Below are 23,196 nucleotides of genomic sequence, written 5' to 3'. Positions count from 1 at the left end.
TAAAATAAAAAAGTATTTTCCAAGCTTACATCTGTATTTTAGAAGGCTTTCTTCTCACTGATGAGTCTACTGTGTGAGACCCAGGCAGAAATACCCAGCCCGGAACCCAATGTGTCAGGAGAGACGTGGTCAGGAGATGAAAGGATTCTTTGTATTTCTCAGCTTGGAGCCAGAACTCACCAGGTAATAAAAACTGAGCTCTCTCAGCACTCTCAAGGCAGTCCCTCTCAGAATAAAATGTGCCTGAACTGTGTGACTCTGGCTGCAGGGCAAGATGCCTGCTTCCTTCTCAATGTAGACGTAGCTCTTGCTGATGGAATAAACACTGTAGGCCACATGGTGTGCTACTCCATATTCTGCTTCGATGCAAGGGAAATTCCGACAAAAGTATTCCTCCTTGTGGTACACCTGGAGAAGCAACAATTACTGTGCTTAGTTTGCCTACTCGGCAGAATCTCTCTTCTGTGAATAGCCAGCATATTTTTAATGACTGCATATTTTGTACATCTTTAAAAGGAAGAGGAAATCTATTTGATGAATTTATGCCTGATACCCTGAATTTTCAAAATGGAGGCAAATATTATACCAATGAAGCAAGAAAAGGTCAAGTATGTTAGGTTTTAAGACAAAGGAAGCATTTGTTGAGCACCTAATACATATGAAATAATTTTTACAAATTAAGTTTTAGTGCTGAATAAATATGCAAAGTAATGCAGGACTGAGACATTTTCATACATTAGTATGATGTACTCTGACCATATTCATCCACTTACTACAATCCTATGTCTCCCACCAGCTCTCTTCTTTCTTCCCAGGGCCTCTCTGCTTTCATTTTTATTCTTTCCTACGATTCCACATTTGAGAGACAGTATGCAATGCTTTATTTTCTCTCCTAGTCTTATAATTTTTTCTTAAATTGACAATTTCTAAATACATGCATTTCTCTACAGATAAGGTGATTCCCTTTTAAATATATGAGTAAAAGTCTAGGGTGCACATATTTCCTATTTTCTCTATCCACTCCTCCACTGATGGGCACTGGTGCTGGCTCCATTGCCAGCTGTATAGAGTCGTGCTGAGATTGGCATGGTGATGTAACTTGGCTTTGGTGCATATGGGAACTATGTGGATGTGGTAAACGTGGACTGTATACTGGCTTCATTTTGGATTTTTTAGAAGCTCTGAACTTAATGGCCATGCTAATTTACCTAAACATCAGTTGTGCATATAGGCTCCTTTGTTCCCATAGCCTTGCCAAGATCTCTTTTCCTGATGGTAGCCATTTTGATTGGTGAGATGAAATTTCAACATAGTATCATCTTGCATTTTCATGATAGCCAGATGTGCTGAGCGTGTGTGTGTGTTCCTGACCATTGGTAATTGGTGTCTTGAAAATGGACTATTACTGCATCCACTGAGATGACTGTGTGATTTTTAATTTCTTCTTTTTATAAGCTGTTTACAGTTATCAGCTTGCAAATGTGAAACCATCCCTGTATTCTTAGTATGAAACCAATTGATCATGATACATTTGTTCAATGTGTTGTTGAGTCTGGCATGGGAGCATTTCAGTGAGGACTTTCACTTTGTGCCCTCTAGGTGAATCAGTGTGAAGAGTTCTACATTCTTTATCCTTGTCTGGTTTTGCTAACAGGGTTGTGGTACATTCACAGAATGATTTTGGTGCAATTCCTCCATTTGAAGCTTTTTAAAACAATATTTCTTTTTTGAAGTTTTGTTTAATTCAGCAATGAGTTCTTTCTACTCTCAGCTTTAATTTTGCTGGGCTCCCTTACTTACATCTTCAGTTCAGTTTCTCATTGTTGATCTGTGTAGGATTTTTTAAGCATTGTTTTTAGCTTACTTTTGATATAATATAAATATCCAGAAATTCATTTGTTTCTTCTGATTTTCCTAATTTATCAGAATGAAAGCTTTCATACTATTCTCTAAGAACCCTGTGGATTTCATACTATGTGCTATAGTGGCTGCCTCTGATTCGTAAATTTGGTTTTAACTTTTTTTGAGTTTAGACAAAGGCTAATCAATTTTACTTATCTCTTACAGTAAAATATATCAATTCATCCTAAGATGGCTAATAAGTGACACAGAATCTGAAATGTACTTTAAAGCTGGAGCACTACACTGGGTAGATTATAAACCGATACAAATGTACTCATAAACCTTTGGAACATGGAGGAACTTCAATAAATTCGTCAACACCCAAGAAAAGCAGGTGTGTGAATACAATAAAAAAAATTAAAATACCTACTATTCCCCCAATTTCAATAATTAGAAAGAGGGAAATATAATATAAATTAACAGTTAAATTTAAACATTGAGATAAATTTTATTACTAACATAGCAAACCAGTGTCTGAGAAACAGAAAAAAGAATCAAGATCAGAGAGAAAGAAAATGAGGTCCAATATGAGAAAAAACATCAAGTAACAACACAGTAAAAATCTGAACTATGTGATGTAAATATTGGAAAAAGACTATTGAGGGCAGAAATATGTGGGATGGTTCTGGGAGATAGAGGGATAATAGTGGGAAGAGGATTAAGGGACCTGTATGAAAATTCCATAATGAAACCTCTTACTTTTTCTATTTTTTTTTCTTCTTCTCTGAGACAGGGTTTCTCTGTTGTAGCCTTGGCTGTCCTGGACTCACTTTGTAGACCAGGCTGGCCTTGAACTGAAAGACATCTGCTTGCCTCTGCCTCCCAAGTGGTGGAATTAAAGGCATGTGCCATCAATCCCAACTGAAAGTGCCATAATGAAACCTCATACTTTCTATCGTAATTTAAAAAACAAACAAAAAACTCCAAGGAGTGGGGAAGAACAAGAAGGATGGGAAAATCTGAAATTAAACCATGAAAGAAAAAGGAAAACAAACCATTATGACTTAGAAGACACTGCTCATTCCGAAGGCTTTACTTCTAGGCTCCACCAGGATGCGCATGTGTGCCTGTGCATGTGCGTGTGCTGGGGTGGAGGATTGGAGATAGTAAAGTTTGACATCTTATCCTCTAAATGACTCCTTCTCTCCTAGCATCTAGAAAGCTCCCAAAATGAAGCCATTTGACAGTGGCTGACCACCTAGTGAGTACTACACTGGTTTTTTCTTTCTTCACCCAAACCCCCACATGCCCAGTTCCAATCCATGTCTCTAGAGTCTATCTGTTGTTTGCAAAGGGACATGCTTTCAATTTCTTTCTATAAGATAGATTATAATTTCCATCATTTAAATTTGTAGCAGCAAATGCTTGTAAGTCACCATTGACATTCTTCTACCCACAGTGGTTCTGTGGGAGGTGCCTACTGAGCCAACTAGGGGAGCAGACAATTGGGAGTCAGAGGTAAAGCTGCAGGGCCTTCAGAGACCTCTGGTAGTAAGTCAAATAGTGGGGTTCTCTTCAAATGATTCCCTCTTATGACATATCTGACAAAGCTATGATTTACAAGGGAATCTTTGTGTAGTTCCATTTGACTACAGATTACAGATCTCCTGTTTTAGTGTAGCTCCAGATTGCATTTCTAGTGCTTGCTGGATATCTGTCTGTCTGTCTCTGTGTCTCTGTCTGTCTCTGTGCCTGACATCAACCATATTCAGTTAAACAGTAAATGTCTCTTACTTGAGTATATGAGCACTGCATATTTGGGTAATGAATTTGAGGACATACAGTACCTATCCTTGACTGAATAGATTATACAGACTTTTAATCATTTTTTCTTGAAGGTCCTGACTTGAGATATATAAAAACTAAGTAAAATAAAAGAAACTGTGGGAAATAGTGTGTTTAAAAAGAATTTGCTCAAAATATGTGCTCATACTTTTATTAATGATAAGAAACCCTTTGTGTTTTGCTCTAAAATTAAAAAATTTGGATTGAGTTTCAAGATGGTGGCACTTATCATTCAGTGTATCAGATTTACTGCACGGACACCACGGACTGGATTGGGAGCCACAGACTGCAAGAAGTAGGGGCCATTAGGTGAGTGGGGTCCTGCACAGTGCAGAACACAGGCGGGCTTGGCCCTGGGCCAAAGAACAGCCCATGGAGGACATGAACACACTCTCCAGACTTTGGAATGGAACCCATCTGCAGACTGCAGCTGGCCTCTATAGCCCAGGCGCAGTGTGTGCGGCGGTGGAACACCAGAGTCCCTGACCTGGGAAAGTCTGAGGGAAACAAGTGGATCTGTCCTCAGACCCGCCCCACCCCAGTCCATGGGGAAGCTGCGTTGAAGCCTACAGTACCCAGAAACAGCATGTGCGGTCTGGGTAGTAGGACTGGGTCAGGCAGTCAGCTTCAGCCGACAATTGGGCTGATAGAACCTGGCCAGGACAGTCCCCATGGCTCGGATGGGACTCCAATGCTCATGGGAGAAGCTGGACTGCCCGACTGCCCGGAGAGTTCGAAAGGGTGTCTAAATTGTGGCTACCACTCAGTGGGACTGAGCTGTCAAAGGTGCACAATCTGGGCTGGTTTGCTATCTAGACTGATATGGATCGGATCCTGTTGTGGGCCACAGTGGTCAGGGCCTGGACAATTGGGCAGATAAAACCACGGTCCCCACAGTCCAGCAGGAACTCCCATACTTGTGGGAGAAACTGAACTGCCCATGGTGTCTGGAAGGGGGCCTGAGTTGTGGCTGTGGCTCCTTGGGACTGAGCCGCCAAGGGGGCGCAATTTAGACTGGTCCACTCCCTAGATTGCTCTGGGCAAGAACCTGTCTCTGGACCATGGTGGACTGAGCCTGGACAATTGGACAGGTAATGCCACAGTCCCCATAAGCTGGGAGGGACTCCCCACACTTGTGGGAGAAGCTGGAATGCCTTGGGTGTCTGGAAGGGAGTCTGAGGTGTGGCTGCAGCTCCTTAGGACTGAACCACAAAGAGTGTGCAATCTAGACTGGTCTGCTTTCTAGACTGCTCTGGGCAGGAACCTGTCTGTGGACCAGGGCAGTCCAGGACCAGACAATTGGGCAAATAAAGCCACAGTCTCCTACATGCTTGGGAGAGGCTGGACTGTGTCGAGGGATAAGGACAGAAAGTTAAACAGTGGTCCCCAACACAGTTAGTCTGAATCCCCTCAGTAGTGTGAACGAAATAAGGCAGAAGCCTACCTCTGCTGACCCAGGCAGCAACTTAAGGTGTAGAACAAAGTCTCCTGGAGCAGAAACCAGGTCACATGCCTGTTACAGAAAACAGCTTCCTGATCCCCACAGGCAAGGGCACGTGACCTATAATCACTCACCAACTACCCACTCTCAATGAACTGTGAAGCACACCAGAAGCTAACACCTAACACCAGAGTTAGCAAGATGACTAAAGGATTCGAAGTTTACTGCCTATATTTTCCTTGGCTGGTGCCATAGTTTGAGGAGGACCCCAGGGCCCAGACCCACCTGTAGTTTTCCAGGACCCTCTGTATCTTTCTATTTCCTCATTCTCCCAGGCTTCTCACACCTAAAGTCTCAATAAGATGTCCTCCCCTCTGACCCACTTTCCTGGTAGGTAAAGTTTTTCATGGGGACGTACCCCTTGGACTAGTGTCTCGATATAAGTGAGTATATACCATTTAACTCTTTTTGCTTCTGGGTGAACTCACTTATTATGATAATTTCTAGTTCAATCCATTTGTCCACAAATTTTGGAAATTCCTTGTTTTTAATAGCTGAGTAGTATTCCATAGTGTAAATGTACCACAGTTTCTTTATCCATTCTTCTACTGAGGGACACTTAGGCTGTTCCCATGTTCTGGCTATTATGAATAAGGCAGCTATGAACATTGCTGAGCATATGTCCCTATTGTGTGGTAGTGCATCTTCTGGGTATATTCCAAGGAGTGGAATAGCTGGGTCTTGAGGAAGCCCTATTCCCATTTTTCTGAGAAAGCGCCAGATAGATTTATAAAGTGGTTGTACTAGTTTGCATTCCCACCAGCAATGAAGGAGTGCTCCTCTTTCTACACATCCTGGCCACCCTGTGGTGTCAGCTGAGTTATTGATCTTAGCCATTCTGATGGGTGTAAGATGGAATCTCAGTGTCGTTTTGATTTGCATTTCTCTGATGACTAATGAGGTCGAGCATTTCTTTAAGTGTTTCTCAGCCATTTGATATTCCTCTGTTGAGAATTCTCTGTTCAGTTCTGAGCCCCATTTCTCTATTGGGTTATTACCCAGACTAGCTGATGGACAGGACATTCTCCACTGTTAAGTGGAGAAGGAGATCTGACTTTCACACAAACTCTGGCCACATATTTGACCATGTCCCTTGGATGGGGACGCCTGGTGGCACTCAGAGGAAGGATAATAGGTCATCAAGAAGAGACTCGATACCCTATGAGCATATACAGGGGGAGGAGGTCCCCCTCAGTCACAGACATAGGGGAGGGGAATAGGGGGGGGGAACAGGAGGGAGGAATGGGAGGATACAAGGGATGAGCTAACAACTGAGATGTAATTTGAATAAATTAATAATAAAAAAGGAAATAAATAAATTAAAAATAAATAAAAAAAGATGACTAAAGGAACACATAGGAATGCAAACAACAAAACCCAAAACAACTCGTCATCCCCAGATCCCAGCTATCCCAAAGAAAGTAACCCTGAGAACTCAAACACAATCTAAATACAAGAAAATGATCTCAAAACCTTAGTAATAAAGATGATAATGAAGGAAACAAAATCCATAATCAAATGCAGGAAGAGGCAGCCAAACAGGTCGAATAGAGAGGCACTGGAAGAAATTCAGGAAAATACCAACAACCAGATGAAGGAAATAAATAAAACAGTTCAGGATCTGAAGATGAAAGTGGAAACAGTGATTAAAAGCACAGAGAGAAGAAAAACGGGAATGAGAGCCCTTAGAGAAGAAAGTGAGCAACACAGAAGTGAGCTTCTTTAATAGAATCCAGGAAATGGAGGAACGAATCTCGGGACTAGAAGATACAATTATAGAACTCAAAACAGCTATCAAAGACAATGCTAAATCTGAAAAATTCCCGACACAAAATATCCAAGAAATCAAGGACACCATGAAAAGATGAAACCTGAGAATAATAGGTATCGAGGAAAGAGAAGAGAGCCGACTCCAAGACCCAGAAAATACCTTCAACAAAATCATATAAGAAAATTTTCCCAAATAAAGAAGAAGATGCATACAAACATACAATGGATAAAGAAACTGTGGTACATTGACACTATGGAATACTACTCAGCTATTAAAAACAAGGAAATCCCAAAATTTGTGGGCAAATGGATGAGACTATAGACCATCATACTGAGTGAGTTAACCCAGAAGCAGAAAGACTCACATGGTATATACTCACTTATAATTGGGCACTAGCCCAAAAGGCATCCCCCACATAAGTCTTCACTTACCAGGAGATCGGGATAGATGTGAGGACATCTTACTGAGACTCTAGGTAAGAGAAATGTAGGAGATGGGGAAATAGAAGGACGCTCAGAGTTCTAGAAACCTACAAGAAGAACATCATGATGGGTGGATTGGGGCCCAGGGGGGTCTGCTCAAACTGCTGCACTAACCAAGGACAATACATTAGTAAATATCGTACCCCTACTCCTATCTACCCAATGAACAGGACATTCTGCACAGTTATGCCGAGAGTGGGGATTGTCTTTGACATGAACTCTGGTGCTCCATATTTGACCACCTCCCCTCGGTGAGGAAGCCTGGCAGCACTCAAAGAACAAATAAGCCGGAAACCAAGATGAGACTTGATAGCCAATGACCATATAGTGGGGCAGGAGGTCCCCCTCAGTCATAGACCTTGTGGAGGGGAATAGAGTCAAAGCGGGAGGTAGGGAGGGAGGAATGGGAGGATACAAGTGATGGGATGGCCATTGAGCTGTAATCTGAATAAAGTAATAAGATTCAAAAAAATTGAAAATTTGGCCTGGAATATTTCTTTTTATTAAACTACACATTATCAAGTTCAAGCTGTTACAAAACCTCACCTTGTGTCTTATGCTCTCATTTCTTACTTACTTTGATACTGAGGGAATGACCCCCAATGCCAGTGGTGTTGATGGAGAACTCTGCCAGGCCATGATGGTCAGTGGTGGTAGCATGGGAGTAGCCAGATTGTACTTTGAAGAAGACTTGCTCATTTGGAATAGGAGTGCCCTGGAGATCCTCGAGGCGGACCTAAATTGAACAAGGAAGAAAAGCATAGTGTAGGTATGGTAATAATACATAGATTATAAGATTATAAGTGTTCTATGAAGATCCAAAAATACACTAACTAGTTCAGCATGCAAAAACATTGTCTTACCAAAACCTAACACTTTCATGTCTACACTATTAGACTGGTTGTGCTGTGAAAGCACAGAGGCCCAACATATCATATTCTTAACTCTTTATAGATACTTCATACTTACTTGTTACTCATAAGAAACTATTGACAGGCTCAGTGTGAACTAAGGGAAGCAGGTGGTGTGAATCATCACAAGATACTTGTTGGGGCCCTGAGGCCAATAGAGAGCATGGATTTATCATGGATATGTAGCACGTGTTGCTTTATCATTGAAACAGTGACACTTTGGGTATTATGATTTTCAAGTACAGTAGTTATACATAAAAATATGCTACTTATGTTTTAGACCTGATTCTTGATGGCCTTTCTAAGTCTTGAGTTTAGTTCTAGGAATTGAAGTCACGCACTCAAGCATGTGAAGGACAGGCTCTCCCAATAAGCTACACTTCTTGTTTGACAACCAACGACATCAGGCAAGGTTAACATTGAGCAGAATGGTCCAGGGTGAGGAATCACCATGCAGCTGGAGAGCATCTAAGAACCAAAGAGTACTTTACCTTCATAAGAAAGGGAATCCCGTGTCTAAAGTGTGACTCTGCTTTCACAAATACGAGTTTGGTTACGATTTTTTCAATTTTTGTTGTTCCAGATCCACTGAACTCCAATCCTGAAAAAGAAATTAGCAATAACATTGAAAGTCAGTTAGATAGCTGCTTGCATTCTATGTCCCTTTTCTACATCCTTTTTACTACCATCTTGATGTGAACAGGAGACAATTTCACAATTTCATTTTCTATATTGTCAGGTTACTCACATACCTGTTCCCTCTTCAATAACCTTCGCATCCACATGAAAATGCTGGGCTTGAATATATCTTTTATTTAGGTCGAACATAGTAATGCTTTCTTCTTGTGTGATGCAGCCTGTGTTGTCTAGCTGATATGCAAGATAAAAACAGGGTAATAGGGGGCACTGGTCAGACTGATGCTCAACACAAACCCACATGTGAAGACTTCTTTCAGAAAAGTGAGTCTTTAGTGCTGTACAGCATGGTGACCTGATTATAAACATGGGAGTGGCCTGGCCCTACAGATAGCACAGAGGTCACCCAAGCTGTTGTAATGTACAAGTAACATCTCCCATAAGGAAGGATTTTATTGACTGACCAAAAGTGCTCAGGAGAAAGATCTAGAAAGATGAATCTGGGATACACTGAGGTATGGCCTGACCCTACAGATACAGGTCACCAGGACATTAACTATATGTATAACCAGCTTTTTGTGTGGAAACAGGTATACATCTCTTCCACTGAGGAGACAACCCCACATGTTCAACATTCCTGGATTCCTTAACACCTTTCTGTGAGCACAGGATCTCACCCCGTCTGTACTTGAAATGCTGTGGGTGGACTACAACCTGGTGTAGAAGCGCCTCAGAAAAGGAAAGGTCAAAGGACCACATGAGCAGCTCTCAGGAATACATAAAAGGAAGATTTATCAGCATACCAAAATGCATTCATATACATACTGGTCATTTATGGGGTTCACATACAAGTGAGCCCATCAACTAGTGAGTGGATAATTGAAACTGAGGAGGAGAACAGTATGGGCATGGAGTTTATCACCTTTCACAAGGTGTACCAGACTCAGGAACATGACAGTGCATGTCTTCTGTCTTATGTGAGGATGAAACAAAACAAAACAAGAAAGACAGCAGAATAGAAGTTGTTCCATTTGGGAAGAGGAAGGGTCTGGCAGGAGGAGGAAGAGTGGAGAGAATCAGGTAGGTAATGAAGGAAGCAAACAAGTATGTAATACACATGAATGAATATACTGTCAAGAAGCCTATTGTTTCATGTGTAATATACGTACATTTTATATGTGCTAATTAAAATATACTTCCAAAGAATAGTCTGTAAGGCAGGAAAGTAGTGGAGGCTACATAGGAAGAGGAGAAGGACACACAGGAGCAAGGACACAAGACAGCAGAGGTGGCAGTGGGACAAGGGAATATGGTTAAAATACACGATAACTCACGTGTGAATATGCCATAATCCTACTATTTTGTACAATGACTATATACAAAAATGAATGTGGTGGCCAAGTAAAGTTGTTGAAACATCCTTTTAATACTAGTAGGCCACAGGACTATCCCTTTTGTTAGGGAGGGGGTCCTGGGGCTTGCACAGATGCCTGGCTAGGGTTTCATCACTGAACTACCCTGAGGTTTCAGAACATCCTCTTTCAATATCTGAGGATGCTTTTCCTCTCAGCTTTGCTGTCTGCATATCTGTGATAGTTAACCCTGGGTATTAAAAACAGGACTTTGAACAGTTTTTACTTACCTGGTAATTGACTTTTTTGCATCCACAGTCTTCCTCAAAGCTGAAGTGCTGACATTTATGGCATATGCTTATGTTTACATGTCCTGGGACAGGCTTCCCATAGGTATATCTGTCAGAACATAAGGTCAGACAGGCCAAGGGTCTTTGTAAAGCAGAGATCCACCATCTTAGCAGCCATAGTTCTCACTGCCAATTTGTAACAGATGGACTGTGTCTAGTGCCATAGTGACAGCACATATGGCCCATTATTACCACCAGAAACTTTTAAAATATATATTAAGGATTTAGCTCTGCTATGGGAGACACTCACTTTTTCACTTTTGTGGTTCTGAAAAAATTGGCTAACCAAATCACAAACCTCGGCTAGTAAGTGAGGGTGTTTCTATTCACCTGAGATGAATGGTGAGCATGGGAGAATGACTTTGAGCTATTTTACACACCTTCTTAATCTTTTGTCTTCTTTCTCACCATGTTTGTTTTAAAGTATGTTTATTTTTTTTAATGACAAGCAAAGTAAGCTAAGGTGTGTCTCTTCTGTTTGATTTGGACACATTTGCAAATTTCTTTAGTGTGGTTTGACTTATGCTGACTGCGAACTTACATGGCAATTTTACTTCATGTACTCCAAGATCCTTAATTATCAGGTATGGAAATGCACATTGAAAAAGCATGCTGTTTATCAGTTAAACTTGGGCAGTAGTAGCTGGAGTTGGAGTCAGACTGGGAGTTCTTGTTTCTCTAGTCTTTCTGTCAACCCATAATAGGTCAGAAAGATGCCATAATCCAATTCTTGGATTCTTTTTACATGGGTCAGTGGAATTTATTAGGCACCTTCATGTCTCCAAAGAGAGGGACTCTACCACCTCACACAATTGATCTTATCATTGGTGTCATCAGAATTAACATGAGCAACACATGCAAGTGAGCAGGAATTGCCGCAGAGCAGTAATGGAGAAGAAGAAGAGACGAGCACCAGAGGGGAACATTCTTGGTGGGCATTGCATTTATACATGTTCTACAATGAGGCATTATCCCGGTTTTTTTCTGGGTCCAAGTACATTCTTAAGGATAGAAGAACAAAAAGCAAATAACTCACATTCCACATACAGTCACATTCATTTTTTCGTCCTTTATAGAGATGGCCTTTGGGATCTTGACTCGAACTTCAAATTTAGGAAGCACTATTGGGAGAGAGAGGAGGGGAAAATGACTTTCCTAGTTGCCTAAATGGCCAGTGTCTGCGCAGAATCGGTTATTTCACATTATGAAGGTAACCCATCCCCCCCCACTAAACTTAGATGTTGAATGATTACAGATTATGTCAGTTCTTGCACATCACAGAGATATCTACTTAAGTAGGAAAACCAAAGTATTTGCTTCTGAAAACCCCAGAACTTTCTAGAAGGTCCATGTTGCTAGAGTTAGATGAAACCTAGCCTTACATATTTGGAACTCAATTTGTTCAAAAGCACTCGGCTCATGGTAACTGGAAACTCATGGCATCCGCTTTCCCTTGCCAGTCTTCCTGATCCATACCAAATTCCTCCACAGTGAAGGGGTGCTGTTTCTTTACTCCTGATTGTTTTTGTATCACTATCTTGTAGGAGCCCTGGATGGGCTCTGATGAAAGGCTGAAAGACAGTTGCTTAAACCCATTCTCTGTGTTGATATCCCGCCACTGCATAATTCGGTTCATCTTTGGATCCTGTGAAACAGATTGTAATTTGCCTTAGTTATTGAAGTACTAAGTACAACACATCTCATGGTGGCAATGTGCTCATGATGGAAGCATTTGTGAGCTTGCTAATATTCTTTTGGGGAAAGGAAAAATAAATGTAATGTGGGATATAACAAACCAGTTATGTCGAATGGCAGTAGGTTGCTGACCTATACTAATTCTGCAACATTCCAACATCAAGTTACTTCAAGAACAGTGAATTCTTTCTAAATATGAAACATTTAAGTTTCTTACCTCAATGTAAGCCAGAGGAAACTGAAACAAAAGGAAAAGCAATGTTAATATAGAACAGGGGGTCACCACCCCTTTGGTAAACCTGTCTGTAAAAAGAATTATGTTATGATTCATATCAGTAGCAAAATTACAGTTATGAAGTAGCAATAAAAGTAATTTTATGTTGGCGTCACCACAACATGAGGATTTTATATTAAATAATCACAACATTAGGAAGGTTGAGAACCACAGGATTAGAACTTTCTCAGATAGAACAAATTCAATAGATTTATACAATGGGCTTCATGACAGGAGTTTAAGCCAGAATTTGGTGAACTTAATATTCAGTAACAAAGTCAATTGCAAGCCAACTAACTACTAAGGAGACATTTTAAGTGTGTGTTCTAAAATATTCAAGTCACATGAAACACTCCATTGAGAAATGGAACTGTGGAACATTATCAGTACAATTTCTCTGATCTGCTTTCAGACACACCCTGGGCTTTCACAGTGTGGAGAGTACAGAATTTTGCTGTTCAGATCAGGAATATTTGTAGTGTGAAGTAGGGTGATTCATTTAAAATATATCCATTCACAATGTATAACTTGGGGGTGGCCTGGGCAAGGCACTGGCTTCCCATTTCTTGTCTATTGAGCTACAAAGGGATTAGCATGTGTACTCAATATACACCTCCTGAACACAGTTCAACAGAACAAACTCCTGCCTGACTCCTGCCTGAGAAATACCAAGAAGAAAAGGGCTCAATAGCTGCTCTTGCTTCAGAGGAGAATTGCTGCTGACTAAGGCAAGAACTGCATGTTCAGGGGTTTTGCAGGCGACATGTTTCTTGTTGGTTAGGTGATGTCTATACAGTAAAGACAGACAGTGGCAAAGTCATTTAAGGTTTTGTAGTAACTGAGGTGTCTGAACAGGCAAACTTATCATAGGTGAGCATAAACTTAAAGAAGACAGCCATAGCAGCATGTGGTGGTGCAAGCCTGTAATCCCAGCACTTGGGAAAACAGAGGCAGGTTGATCTTGGTCAGTTTGAGGCCAGCCTGGTCTACAAAGCAAGTCCAGGACAGCTAAGGATATACAGAGAAACCCTGTCTGGAAAAGTGGAGGAGGAGGAAGAGGAGGATTAGAAAGAAGAAGAAGAAGAGGAAGAGGAAGAGGAAGAGGAAGAGGAAGAGGAAGAAGAAGAAGAAGAAGAAGAAGAAGAAGAAGAAGAAGAAGAAGAAGAAGAAGAAAGTTTTAGCAGAGCACAATGGTGCATGACTTTAATTCCATCACTCAGGAGGCAGAGGTATACAGATCTCTTTGAGTTTGAGGCCAGCCTGGTCTACAAAGCAAGTCCAGGACAGCCAAAGATACACGGAAAAACTCTGCCTCAAAAAGCAAAGAAACAAAAACAAAAACAACAAAAAAACCCGCATCTATTTCTAGTGGTTGATAACGAAGCAAACAATGACTGTCGTAGCGAATTTCAGTGATGCAAAAATCATTTCTGAAAGTATAGAAAGATGAGTCATGACAATGACCGATGACACATACACTATCAAGTTTTATTCAGGTATAAAAAATGAAATCACAAAATTTTCAGGCAAATGGATAAAACTAGAAAAATTACAATGTAAACCAGGCACAGAAAAATAATTGCTGTATGTTCTATCTCATATGTGGTTACTCACTCTAAATATTTAGAGTTACATGTTTAACCTTGAGTACCCATGAAAGCAAGGAAACAAGAAGAGGGCCACTGGGCTGGAATATCCCTCAAGGCAGGGGACATGGAATGACATAGGTGTAATCAATGCATAGGTACACTTGGAGGGGCAGAAAGTTTAAGCAGGAATGAGTGTGTTGGATGGGAGAGATGGGAGGGGAGCGTGGGAGGGACAACAAAAAAAAAATCTATGAAAAAACCAGAGGGAAACTTACTGCTCTATAAACCAATTAAGAAACCGAAGTTAAAGCACTTATCATAGTGTGACTTGATTCCAAGACACTAGTGACTCTCCGTTTTCTGCTGATCTCTCTTTGTGTGCCTTATTTCTTGACTTTCTGAACAATTTGGCACTTAGGACTAATGCCTTTTTATCTTTCCTGGTCTCACTCTCACCTTTAAGTACTGAAGAAGATGAGATTGCAAACTGCAGTTTGAATTTTATAAGATCAGGATGAACCAAGGGGAAAAAAGAAAAACAAAAAAGGAGGTACTTGTTGACTAAACAGACTTTAAAAACATTGTTTAAGTACTTGATCCAGGCATGCATCGTGTTGGCTGAAGGGGAGATAAACCTGTTTCTGTTTTGATCCCAAATGTGGGACAGAGAAGAGGGCTGGATATTTACCAATTAGGTCTGAGAAAGCAGGATGTTTTTCCACATAGAAGTTGAAATACTTCGTAGGGGAGCTTGGTGAAAAACACCCTTGAACAGACTGAGAGGATATGTATAGATGAGTCCAAAACAGGAGAGGAGGCTTTTTGGTTGGGACTTGGGTTTTGGCTGTTCATCAGTGTACTTCAAGAGGCTCCTAAAGAGAACTTCTCCAGGGAACGGTTCAAGGCTTTGGACTCCAGCTGAGGCTTGAGGTTCCAGCTGCTGCTCCTGCTTCCAGCAGCAACTTTGGTAGAATTGCTGGTCTGCTGAAATCCTGCTGACTATGGCAGGGACTGATATCCTTAAGGTTTCATTGTAGTGTTTTTAATATTCTTTTCTGATTGTTTGGGTTAGTGGGAATGTTAGGGAGGTAGGCTCATTTAATGTGGATAATAAAATATAATTGATAAGAAAATAGGGCCTACAGGTGGCACATGCTATAATACCAGAAACCAGGAGGCAGAGGCAGGTGGACCTCTATGAACTGGTCTACATAGAGACTTCTAGACCAGCAAGAATTACATGGTGAAATCGTGTCTTTTTTTTAAAAAGGGCAATTGACACTGCAAAGTAAGTGTGAAGTAAGAAATTTTCACAAAAGTCCTACATATGTTATCTTTTGATATCTTCCTGGAGGCTCTGGCCTATATGGCCAGCAAAGAACTGTGAGTGAAGAAGTAGGATTGTTACTATCAGAGTAAGGAACCAAAAATTAGACCAATACCTGGTAGGTAGACAGATAGAATGAGATGCCACAAAAAGACAATTAAAATGGTGGAATTCTGGCTCCTCCTTCACACTCCTGATCTGAGACAGAGATCTAAAGGCTCTACCTCCTAGTAATGGGGATAATATCTGCAGTGGGCTGATCTGACATATGCAAGGCAAGACCAGGACAACTTTACTCTACAGTCTTGGTCTTTGTTGAAAATGATCAACCGTATATTAGGGAAGAAAGACCTCTCAAAGATCCTGAAAGACTCCACCCAGCCCTTAGAAAAAGACAGGACTCCCAGACCCCCTCTGTAGAGGGTCTTCTCTCTCATGTGCCTGTTATGTGTATTTCCTCACCTCTAATGAAAGCCTTTCTTCCATGGCTGACACTGCCCACTGTGTTCAAGGTTTTTCCTGCCTTTTACTTCTCTGATTCACAGAAAAATGAACCCTACACAGTAGCAGCAAGATCACTTTATATCCGACACACAAAAGCTATTGGAATCAAGATAAGTTATTTTGACTAATGAATTCAGCAAGATCGAAATGGGGAAAAAAGTAATAGGATACATAGAAAAATCTTAACTTCATTGAAAATGAACACAACAAACTGTAAATTCTATAAACTCCATTTGTTGATGAAAATTACAGTTTGGGGAATAAGTCAACTAAGAAATCCAGTTAGCCTAAAAAAACATTGTAATTAGGAAATTTATAAAAGGAAATCTAAAATAATGTGTAGATATTATGTGTACTAGACAGAAACATTTATTATTAAAGGGTTCACACTTTTTCTAAATCAATATAGGTTGTTAAGAACTCAATCAAACTTCCTAGGCTGATTGTAGAGCTGAAACCTGATAGCAAAGTCAATATAGAACATCCAGGAGCAGTTGAAGAGATTCTGAAGAAAGGATTAATTCATGGAAGTGAATTTACCCAAAATAAAAATGAAAGTGTGGTAACTATTGTGAAACTGGGAGGTGAAAGATAGGAGTGAGAGGCAGTTGGTAACATGATAGGCACTGGAGTATAAAGACGTGCTTTTATGTGCAAAATCCACATAAAAAGCAGATACAAATGCCTGCTGTAGTCTTAGATGGAGAAGCAGAGAAAGACAACTTTTGGGGGTCACTGGCCAGGCAGGCTAGCCTTGTCATAAATCCCCAGAACATGAGATAGTCTGACTCAGAGCCCATGGTGTATGGCACCTCAAAACTCACACACTAAGGGTGTCTTCTGGATAGCACACACATATGTACACACACACACACACAGACACACGTGTGCATACAAATGAACATGTAATACACAGTGACAGCGACACACAAAGTACTAGGAAGACAGTCAAGGAAGAGAGTCAACACTATGGTGGTTTTAATAGGAATGGCTCCCATAGACTCATGTGTTTGAGTGCTTGTCTCATAGGGATTGGCACTATTAGGAAGTGCATCCTTGTCAGAGTAAGTGTGGTTTTGTTGGAGGAAATGGGTCACTTTGAGGGCAGGTCTCTGAGGTCTCAAATGCTCAAGCTAAGCCCAGGTGCACACAGTCTCCTGCTGCCAGCAGATCAAGATGTAGAACTCACAGCTCCTTCTCCAGCACCATGTCTACCTGCACACCACCATGCTTCTTGCCACAATGATAATGGACTAAACCTCTGAAACTACAAACCAGCTCCAATTAAAAGTTTATTTTTTAAATTTTAAATTTTTTACATATAAGAGTTGTCATCATCATGGTGTCCTGTCACAGCATTAATACCCTAATTAAGCCAATGACCTACACTGGAAACTTTACAGTGTCATAATCTTACAGAGATAAGTAAATGGATTAAGGGTTGTCCAGAAGAACCATACACACATGTGTATATATATATATATATATATATATATATATATATATATATATATATATATATATATATATATATATATACACATATATATACACACACACATATATATATAAAATGAAGGATGGAACTAGAAAAAGTCACCCCCAGGGAGGAAATCCAGACCCAGAAAGACAAACGTGACATGTTCTCATTGTGTATATTAGTTGTAAAGTAATGAATAATTGTATTACAGTTACAGGCCCAGAGAGACTAAGTAACAAGGAGGGCTTTAGGGGGCATGCATGGATCTCCATGGTGAGAGAAAACAGAGTAGATTTTGCCAGTGGAATAATCGAGTGAGGAGATGGAAACAAGAGATGTCAGGCAGGGGAGGGAGGAAAGGAGAGAAAGAATATGGGGAGAAATAATGGGAATACTGGGTGATTTGTGGGGGTGATATGGAAATCTAGTCAAGTGGAAACTTTCTTGAATCTATGAGGATGACCTTAGTGGGGCTCCTAGTAATGAAGGATCTGAAGTCTGAACTGGCCATCTTCTGTAACCAGCAAGGCTCCCATTGGTGGGACTGGGACAGTAACCCAGCCACAAAACCTTCAACCCAGAACCTGTCCTCCCTACAAGATGTGCTGGGGCAATAGTGACTCAGAGCTTGTGGGAGTTGCCAACCAATGAACAGTCTATGTTGAGGCCCAAGCCATGAGAGGAAGCCTATGCCCCATACTGCCTGGATGGTAAAGAATGAGAAGCTGGATGGCTCAGAGACAAAGGGTAGAACCAAAATAGGACTGACAAAAAGGGGGGTCATCGAAATTATTTCTAATGATATTCTGCTATTCTCATAGGATTAGTACCTCGCCCAGTCATCATCAGAGAGGCTTTCTCCAGCAGCCAATGGGAACAGATATAGAAACCCAGTGTCAAACAACAAACAGAGCTCAGAGAACCGCCCCCAGAAGAGGGGGCACCAGAAGTGTCAAGGGCACCAGGAGAACACCACCTCCAGTACCAACTAAACAGGATTCATAGGGCCCCAGAGACTGAAGTGACCATAATGGAGTCTGTGGGACCTGTGTATGGCCTTCTACATACATGCTGTGGTTTTTTAGTTTGGGGATTATGAGGCTCTCCTAACAGTGGGAGTGGGTGTATCTCTGACTCTTTTGCTTGCTCTTGGGACCATTTTCCTCCTACTAGGTTACCTTGCTCCGCCTTGATATAAGGGCCTAGTGTAATCGCATCTTGTTATACCGTGTTCAATTGATATCACTGGGTGGGCTGCTCTTTTCTGAAGGGAAATGGATGATGAGGAGAAGGGAGTTTACGAGGGAGACTGGCAGAAGTGGAGGGAGGAGATGCTGCAATCTGGATGATTTGTATAGAGGAAGAATAAAGAGTAGAAAAGAGAAAAAAGATACTTGGTAGAATTACACAACAGATTAATGAGATAAATAGAATCTTTAGACTCTTCAACAGATAGCGTCTATTGTAATTTGTTATTTTTAAAGGACAAGTTAAGTAAAAGTGGATTATGATTTTATATAATTTTTAACTAGTTTTTTTTGAGAACTTTGTATAGTGTTTTATGATAGTATTCACACCTTACCACAACTCATACCAGATCGTCTCTCTCCTCTCCTCTCCTCTCCTCTCCTCTTCTCTTCTCTCTCTCTCCCCTCCCCCCGCACTAATTCTGATTTGTGCTGTCCACATAGTCTTGGCTATGTGTACTTCCACTGAAGTATGATTGACTTACCAGGGTCTATACTCTTAAATACAACTGACTTTCTCCCAGTAGCTGTCAGCTGACACTAACTCTTCAGGGGTGGGCCTTCATATGCATCTCCTCTCTCCATGCTAGGGTTTAGCCTGGCTTAACATTCCCATGCTTGTGCATGCTAACACAATTGTAAGTTCATATGTGGAGCTGCTATGCTGTGTTTAGAGTAATGTTTCCTTCTATTTTTCTCTCTCCTTCAGTATTCACCTAGGGCTCTTACAGTTTTTCCTTCCTTCCTGACACAGTAATCTCTGGGCCATTTTGGAGGAGATGATGTGGTTTAGATGCCCAATTTAGGCTTTCATATTCTATAGTCAAGCTGGTACTGACTGGAACAATCATCCCCACTGGCTAGCTTTCTTCGAGCTGGAAGGTGTTATGCACACTACCAGAGGAGGAAAATAATCATCAGTCTCACCCAGCTGTGAACTGTATCAACTGTGAGAACCACTGGCCAGGCAAGATATGCCTTCTGGTGTCATGGTAGCACAAATGCCAGGGAAGTAAACGACCAATTTAAGATGAACTACACACTTGATATAATTATAGGGCCACAGACCTGTGGTTAGACATGTCATAGGTCCCAGGGTAACCCATTATTATTATGCTGCTACAAGACATAGTATGAAGCCAACTGCCATTGGTTTATCTTTGTAGTTATAGATGAAAACGTCTCCCATACCCCATCACAGAAGATTCTATTTATAGTAGAGAGTGAATAACTTGTCTAGGTGCATAAGACAAGTGTCTGTAAAGTGCAACTTTATTCTTAAAAGGTTCATTTAGAGACGGAGCCAAATGTTAAACACTAAGAAAGATATAAAAATAAAAGATGATGTGATGAATACCCTGATTAAGCTAGAAATGGATTTCTTAAGGATGGCACAAAATAACTTAACTACAAAAAATGACTGCAGTACATGATCAAGCTAAAAGGTTCTGTACAGTAAAAATATTCATGAAGTATAAAGAAAACCCTGAGAGAGTTAACCAATAATAGACTGCAAAATAAGGTTTTCTACATATAAAGAAGACATAGAATGGCCAATGGCAAATCAGCAAGTGACATAAATATGCAAAAGAACAGAACAGAAAACAAGACCAATTCATACCTTAGCAAGGGGCTGGAAATGAGATTATTGCAGTAACATTTCATCTTGGTGAACCTACCAATGTCCACAAGTAAAAGACTCACCAACGTATTCAGGGGGCGTAGATTTTTATCCATAGAGATAATCCGAAATTTTACTGGGAAAAAAGAGAGGGAGAATGTTCTAGTGAGGTTCAGAGACCTAGGCCTTTTCTGTGCCACATTCAGGATGGCATAGTAATTTCTTTGCCCACCATGGAGCTTCATACCTGTCTGTCCTGGCTTGTACATCGGTTTGTCTGTCTGGACAAAGTCAACATTTTCTGTGTTCTTCACCAGCACCATTACCTTTGTGTTTAATTCATAGATATGTCTTTGGATGCCGACAAAGAATGACACCATCTCATCAGAAAGGGAAGCCCCAGGGATCTGAGTATGAGAAGAAAACAAGACCGCTTATTGTCTGACCCTATGCAGTTCTTAGATTTCCTATTTCACTTCATTCCCTTCCACATCACAGGAAGGAGATGGAGGTGGGAGGGTCTGTTAGTTTCTGTTTAAGTATCATGTGAAAGGGAAAAAGTGTCAGAAAAAAAGTATAAAAAGAAAACATATTTTATGTGTGCCTCAATGGAAGCAACATTACAGTATTTTAGGATTAAATATAATCTTAATGAAGATTAGCTCTACCTCGGAAATTGAGGTAGAGGGAAAGACAATATATTAGTCATGGTAGGCATTATCAGATAATATATTAAGGGTGGTAAAAATGATGTCTTGAAGATAGGTCCTGAAGAAGTCAAGCAATTACTTGGGATATCAATTACACATAGGAGATGAGGTCCTTATTACCCACAGAGCTGTTTGAAAGTTTGTAATTCCCTGGCAGAAAGCACTATGAGCTGGCAAAACCCTCCTTCCCCTGGGTGGTAGGATTTTTGAGGGAATTGTCTCTTCCCATTATGGATTGGGAAAATCTATGTTATTTGTTTATCAGGTACAAGTTCTAAGTTTCTGTTGTCTTGAAGTCACAAATGTGTTTCTCGCTTAATATTCTTTTTAGAAATATATATGTATGTCATATGTGCGTATTCACACAAACATGTACATCAATTCATAAAACAAATTGAAACAGGCATCTAATACTCACAGTGAAGGAAACACAGTGGAACATGTCCTTGTCAACCACAAGCCCATTGAAGAGGTTTGTGCTTCCCTGGTTAGACTGCAGGAAGGTTCTTACAGTCACTGTATCATTCACATGGAAGAAATGGAGGCAGATTTTCTCAGGAGTCTCAGTGTGGAGTTGGAAAGGGACCAGCACCATATACTTCCTGGAAAGGAAGGAGTTCAGGCCAGCTGATGACAGATCTCATTGTGCACGAGTGTAGTTTCATCACAATAATCATTGTCATCCACTTGTCTACTGCCTGAGATGGCAGGTTGATTGCATGACAGTAGGGTGGCAGGAGGGTTATTAATTTTTGTAGTGGTAACAATGCAGCTTCAGCAATGGTATCCACTAAGTCAGGTTTTAATGACAAGTAGTTCCTTCACTAAAGAGCCATGTCTAGATGGGTTTTATTTTCTTTTTGTGATAATATAGGGAGAATAATTATTCTTTTTCAAAACTGTATTGGGATTATTCTTTACCATTTTTAATTCTTGAAAAAATAACTCAATACCCTGTTTTTAATTTTGGGTGCTCTCTGACCTAAGATTTATAATGTGACTCTGAAATTTAGAGTTGCATAATTTACTCATGTTACGGTTGTGCAAGTGCCAAAGGCTGTTTGTAAGAGTACTCTCTATCTTTTCCTAGCATTAGAGCTTTTGTTTCCAACTAGGACAAAGATCTAACTCATCACTGTAATATGACACTATGCAAAAATATCACCAGATTGCTTTTATTTTTACTATTGTAAATATATATTTCTAATCATAAAAACAAAATAATGTCACTCAACAGTTTAACTCCAATAATGTGGATATTTTAGACACAAGATAGCAAGTTTTATCCAAGGTCTTTGATCCTAACAAGAGTGTTATTTTAGGACACAAACATACAGAGCATTCTGGTGTGCCCAAAATCTTACCTGTACCAAGGTTAAACTGTAGGCTACAGATTTCCAACCCAGAGTTCCAACAATTTAAATGCTTATTTTGAAAGTGGTTAAACAGTTTCAACGCATAAGAATGTTTCTGATCACTGGGATTTTAGATACTACTGGTATCTGAGAGGAATGCTATTCTAAATCATCACACCTCAGTGTAGTAATACTGATTGCTTTAGAGCTGGAAAGGAAAAGATTACATAGAATCAAGTAGTACCAAAGTTGTAAAAATATATACAATAATTATTTGTTAATTAAAAAGCAAAAAAAAAAAAAATTAGCGAAATTCTCAGGATAAGGGGCTGTAAAAGGAAATGATTGGTTTTTGATTAGAGGAGGAGTGCTATGGAAGAGGGCCTATGTGGTACTTACAGATTTCCATAGGTTGAAGAAGGAGAAGGCAGGAAGGCAAGAAGAACTGAAATGAGACATGGCAGAACCTGTCTGTTCTTCCACATGGTGTAGGAAGAAAGAACAAGAGGACAGGGATTCTGTGTCCTCTTCTTTAACACTGTTTCCAGAGACTCCCCTAGTCTACAATAGTCTATTTACAAGTGTTCTGTATAAACTGGAAGCTCCACCGAAGGTGTCCAAATAGAAAAGTGGACTTTTTTTGGTAAGAGTTCTCTGTCAGTGTCAGTGTGCTCAGTGGTGGCCTCAGTCCAACTCAAATAGGT

At 40.5% G+C, this 23,196-nt stretch overlaps 1 protein-coding gene across 1 annotated transcript in view; it reads right to left on the bottom strand.

The window, feature by feature from the left end:
- Positions 1-22,992, bottom strand: part of LOC127197670 (murinoglobulin-2-like) — a 110,820-nt gene extending 87,828 nt beyond the window's left edge. The window contains exons 1-12 of the mRNA XM_051155648.1: positions 22,892-22,992; positions 21,556-21,739; positions 20,675-20,834; positions 20,511-20,563; positions 12,603-12,623; positions 12,167-12,335; positions 11,727-11,811; positions 10,631-10,739; positions 9,105-9,222; positions 8,844-8,953; positions 8,019-8,177; positions 181-408 (exon numbers count right to left, since the gene is read on the bottom strand). Of these exons, the coding sequence (XP_051011605.1) occupies positions 181-408; positions 8,019-8,177; positions 8,844-8,953; positions 9,105-9,222; positions 10,631-10,739; positions 11,727-11,811; positions 12,167-12,335; positions 12,603-12,623; positions 20,511-20,563; positions 20,675-20,834; positions 21,556-21,739; positions 22,892-22,977 (1,482 nt within the window). The 5' untranslated portion in view covers positions 22,978-22,992. The remainder of the gene's footprint in view (positions 1-180; positions 409-8,018; positions 8,178-8,843; positions 8,954-9,104; positions 9,223-10,630; positions 10,740-11,726; positions 11,812-12,166; positions 12,336-12,602; positions 12,624-20,510; positions 20,564-20,674; positions 20,835-21,555; positions 21,740-22,891) is intronic.
- Positions 22,993-23,196: the final 204 nt, after the last annotated feature.

The sequence above is a fragment of the Acomys russatus genome, chromosome 13 (assembly GCF_903995435.1).
Source record: "Acomys russatus chromosome 13, mAcoRus1.1, whole genome shotgun sequence".
Taxonomy (NCBI): domain Eukaryota; kingdom Metazoa; phylum Chordata; class Mammalia; order Rodentia; family Muridae; genus Acomys; species Acomys russatus.
This window is presented reverse-complemented; position numbering and strand designations above follow the sequence as displayed.